The 5220-nt window shown below is 39.2% G+C and overlaps 1 protein-coding gene across 1 annotated transcript; it reads right to left on the bottom strand.

The window, feature by feature from the left end:
* Window positions 1-951: 951 nt before the first annotated feature.
* Window positions 952-4658, bottom strand: LOC121889147 (thialysine N-epsilon-acetyltransferase-like). The gene is made up of 6 exons (XM_042400878.1): window positions 2760-4658; window positions 2407-2458; window positions 2193-2276; window positions 1938-2039; window positions 1734-1774; window positions 952-1528 (listed from the first exon to the last, which is right to left on the bottom strand). Exons 1-6 carry the CDS (start codon window positions 2820-2822, stop codon window positions 1361-1363), a joined length of 510 nt encoding a protein of 169 aa, XP_042256812.1. The 5' UTR covers window positions 2823-4658; the 3' UTR covers window positions 952-1360.
* Window positions 4659-5220: the final 562 nt, after the last annotated feature.

The raw sequence follows: 5220 nt of genomic DNA, 5'->3' as shown, positions 1-5220 counted from the left end.
TGACGATGATTTTGCAGAGTCAGATCTTTTGACCTTTCATGCAGTGTCAAAGTCCGGTCAGTTTCATCTATTGCTTTGATCCAAATGTCAGATTTATTGACCCACAGATCTTTCAGATCCATTTGGTTAAGAGAAATATCTAAATCTGATGGACAGATTAGTGACATTTAATGAACACATTCATGCTCCCCAGAGGACAAACCTTTAGTATTTAATCACTTTATAATCTTTTCTATACTGCTGCATGCAAGATAAATCATAATTTATGTGGTAGATTACTGTCGAAGCAGCTGAAATGCCAGTCAGTTTAGGAAGTAGGTGAGAGAGGTAATTAAATACCAAAGACACAGTACCTGCAGTTCAATTGCCTTTAATGAATCATGCAAAATGTACATGTACAGGCCACACACCCACTATAGCACTGAGAGGCCCCGAGTTAAATTACAGGATCAAATTTATACCAAAGAGGTGGTCACACAAGAATGCTTATTTGTAAAAGATTTAAATCTCAATGAGAATTTTCCTGGTTAAATGAATATGTTGATGCAGTGTGCATGCTAACAAGAGCAATACTTTGTATATAAAGGTTTGGAAGGTCATGTCTTGTTTTAGCCTTTCCAAAAAAAAACCCAAAATGTCTAAGAAATGGATTAAACACTGTGTTTTCCGCTCTAACATAAGCTGCAAGCTTTCGCATCCCGGGCAAACTAGCTTACTACCCAGAGCTAGCCTAGCATATTTTCAAAGACCACAGAACATACAGGATTTGGGAAAGTCTACACTCCCGCAAGTCTGGCTAAACTTGTTCCCTGAGTTTAGATTGATATTTGCCAAACACCTCGGTGTAGTCCTCATCCTCAACCTTTCCTTTTGTAAAACTGAAACCTATGTTTCCAACCATAAAACATACATCCAACCTCTGCTTGTACAAGTATGTCTTTTCCAAACAAATAAATTATTATATTTTTTTTATTTATCCAATCTAAATTTACTTTATCTAATTAGTTCTACACTGCAAGACAAACCCTGCTGTAGTATGTAGCCATCATGTGCATTTTACAACATTCTCATTTTAAAATAAGAGCTGAAAATATCAAAATATTGACTGGAGACTCAGTTTTCAGCCAACTCAATAAGCTAACACTAGCTAACTAGAAATGAGAAGCCTGCTTTTGTTTACTTGTATGTGAAATAAAAACCCTTTTGTTTGAGTATTTTGAGCGATTAATCTACCACCATTATCATGTATAATATGATTGTCAAGTTTTGGAACGGTGCCTCTGAGTGGCGCTCTATCCCCGCATTGTGTGAGTCGACCTCATGGTTACAAAGATCAAGAGGTTGTGAGCCCGGTGTTGGGTTAAGGTTGGGCCAGGTGCTCAAAATCCTCTCCACTGCAGATCATACAGTGGTAGCCCAAGTCAGTCGTGGCGTTGATGCAGCCCTGCTTAAAGTAAAAGTCCAGAGATGATTTGTGCCAGTCAAGAACGATAAAGTTGAGCACGGTGCAGCCGGCAGCCAGGGCCAGCTACGAGACAACAGGACAGACATGAGTACTGCTGTTCTGGAAATTTTCATTATTTACAGGACCTCCAAGGCATATTATTCATTATTTTGCATGTTAAACGAACAAAAGTGCAAATAACCCAATTTGCATAAAGAGACAACAGGTTTAAAGTACATTTCCATTTCTTAACTGTCACAGTTAAATGATGGACTCATGTTTTACTCACCTGCGCTACCTTGCTCATGAGTGCTTTACCGATGCCCTTCCCTTAAAGACAAAACATGCATTATTTGATATTTGATGTGCTTTTTTAAATATTAAAGCTTATTTTCTCCAGGCTATTATCACAAATTATAGCTATCACACAAAAACAATGACAATTATGTGAATATCATCAGTTCTACTGCATGTTTGAATCAGCGCACTGTACCTCTGAACTCAGGCATCACATACAGCTCCATCATAAACACAGACCTGCGCCCCAGTGTGCTGTAGGAATAGTGGTAAAGCGCATAGCCTATCTTCGTATGGCCTGAAGGAAAACAGTCGAAAATGTCAAGTCGAAGAGACAGTTTTACAGTAATCAACTTAAAAGATACTGTAGCTCTTAAGTGAGTAGTACATGCAGCGAGTTAGCTGTGACATCAGAGTGATACAGGCCTAGAGTTGGCGGTTCCCCCCTCACCTTCTTTGGTTCTGTGCTGTTCAGGAACCTCAGCAATGATTCCATGGAAGAACGGGTTCTTGGAGAAGCCGTCTTGCTCCAAGTCTGCGTGTGAAATACAAAGACAACTTACATGCTATCTGTTAGGAGTCTAACATGGCCCCCACCGACTCATGATGACAATGACAATAACTGAACTCTTATGGTGTATGTTAGTTTTGTTGATATTCATTACCTTTCTCTGTGATTGTCATTTCGTCTGAGACTTTATCATATTCAGCCAATTCCTTGGAAGAAATAAAAAAATACCATTTAGCCAATCTCTAATACAATATCTCAAATATTATTAAATAATAGTATAGCTCTTTAAAATGTCAGTGATGCATCATCAATCATACACTTCCGGTGCGTCTGCGTTCAAATATACACACATTTCATCCAATAACATCTCAATAATATAATAACAGCAACATCGTGTATGCAGAGTGATCTACTGACGTAAGCCTGTGAGTCATTTAGGCTACTAAACATCTTCAGAGTCACATACAGCTGCTCTACACACCTGGACGCGCACACGTGTCTGCTCACCATGATCATCCGTGTTAAGTCCTTGCAGTCCTCCACGTTGGCTGCGCGAATAGTGTAATCCATGTCTATTCAGTGTGGTGTGATGCTGACAGTGCTGTGATGTCCTGGTCTTTTGTGGATCCGGAAAGATACAACGTGAAAGTATATAACTATATAGGACTATAGGAAGACGGCAGCTGTCCTGCTGTCCTGAGTCCCAGCCTAGCTATGAGACAGCAGGAGGACAGACATGAGTACTGCTTTTCTGGAAATTTCCATTATTTACAGGACCTCCAAGGCATATTGTGCACTAGCTTTCATGTTAAACTAACAAAACTGCAAACAACCTCATTTGCATAAAGAGACAACAGGTTTAAAGTACATTTCTGTCTCTTAACTGTCGCAGTTAAATGATCGACTCATGTTTTATTAACCTGCGCTATCTTGCTCATGAGTGCAAGGTAGCGTTTTACAGTAATCAACTTAAAAGATACTGTAGCTCTTAAATGAGTATTAGATGCAGCAAGTTAGCTTATTAAGTGTAATATCAGAGCGATACAGCCCTAGGAGTGGCAGTTCTTTGGTTCTGTGCCATGGAAGAACGGGATCTTGGAGAAGCCATCTTGCTCCAAGTCTGCATGTGAAACACAGAGACAATGTCAACTTACAAGCCATCTGTTAGGAGTCTTTATCTCACCCGACTGTTAGCGAGCGCTGCTGTCTGTGTGATAGGTTCAAGCTGAAAGTGACTTTTGCTTTCTGACCTTTCTGTCATGTCATCTGACTTGAAACATATGTGGCTTCCCTTGGATTTTGTGAAGGTCAAATGAATCTAAAAGTAAGGTCAAAGGCAGAGAAAGAAACTACAGAAACTGAACTTTTAACAGATCATTTGCTGGCAGACAGATTACCATAAATCAGGTGGTCCAACTGATTATTAACACTGAACCACCTCTTTTTCCTTGTCCATTAACTTTGAATGACACCATAGTAGGAAAATATGTTTTTTATCCAGCCCTATCCAGATCCCTCTTTCAGAAAGACACTGTCTATTTTTCTTACAAACTCAAAGATGCATCGAGGTCTTAGGATGGTGCTGTCAGTCACTTCTTCAGTCAGTGGGTTTGACATTTCCGTCCATAATGAGAAATCTCAAAGAAGCCATGAAATTTGATGCCCAGAGGATGATTTTGCAGACCTCCTTTTGACCTTTCACACAGTGTCACAGTCTGGTCAGTTTCATCTTGACTTATTGCTTTGATCCAAAATTCCATAAATTATTTTTAGAAGCTATTGGCCATGTAAATTCAATAACATGTACTGTGGATATTCATGATCCCCAGAGGATTGATCCAAATGTCAGATTTGTTGACCCATAGATCTTTCATCTAAGGCCAGTTAGGCCATATTGTCCCTTTGGTTAAGAGAAATATCTAAATCTGATGGACAGATTACAGGGACATTTACTGAGCACATTCATGCTCCCCAGAGGACAAATCATTACCATTTAAGCACTTTATAAGCTTTCCTACACCACTGCATGTAAGATTGTTCTATGCAACACTTTAATGTTGTAGTGTGTAATAAATATTGCAGCCTGTAGAGGCCCCTGGTGAGACTTTAGACTTCTTGCTATGTCTCTGGGTGCAGTTTGAAGTTCTGCTGACCAGCTTTGTTTAGATCAATCTACAGATGTATGTGGGAGCCGCAGAAATACAGTAGCACAGCATTAGTCTGGTGTAAGTTTGATTATGAAGTAGTGTAGTAATTATATTTAGGCTGTTTGGTTGTTCTACTGAAATCTCAAGTTATTCTATTTAACACCGTAACTTCTGCTTCAGAGCACAAGCTGAGGATTATTTTTATTCATAATGAGGCTGATACAGTACACTCTGTTGGCCTCGTGTGTGTCTGTGTGGGTTATTGTGCATGTGGGTGGAGGGTTGTTTCATCATACTTTATAAGATTTATGCTTTTTTTCCCCCAGCAATAGTTTAAAAAAAAAAAAATTCACAGAAGGTGTCAGTGCCAGAGAGGTTATATTTAGTTCTAATAGCCTGTGATGACGCACATTGTGGACATGTCATCAAACTGTGAACTTCAGAGCCAGAAATAATAATGATCTTATGAATTTTCACTGTTTCATACAGGAAATGGCAAATCCCCCAAAAAATATAGAGCCAAGTTAGAGGAAGTGAGAAAGCTTTGGTGAGAGATGTAAGGCACCACGCAAAAATGATCAAATGATCAAATGACTGCAAATGAATCAATCCCAACTGTCTTTAAAGAACTATATGGACTGAATGGAAATGATAAGAAGATTTAAGATGGATTAAGCAAACAAAGAAGCCCGTTTGATACATTTCCCTGCCAGCATACAGTTTATGGGATTGAAAAAGGACATTACTCATACAAGAGGAGTGGTTCTTTCAGCAGGTTACATCATTCTCAAATACTAGCTGCTGAACAATGAGCTTCAACA

This window comes from Thunnus maccoyii, chromosome 22, assembly GCF_910596095.1.
Source record: "Thunnus maccoyii chromosome 22, fThuMac1.1, whole genome shotgun sequence".
Lineage (NCBI taxonomy): Eukaryota > Metazoa > Chordata > Actinopteri > Scombriformes > Scombridae > Thunnus > Thunnus maccoyii.
The sequence above is the reverse complement of the archived record's forward strand: the minus strand, read 5'-3'. Positions and strand labels throughout refer to the sequence as shown.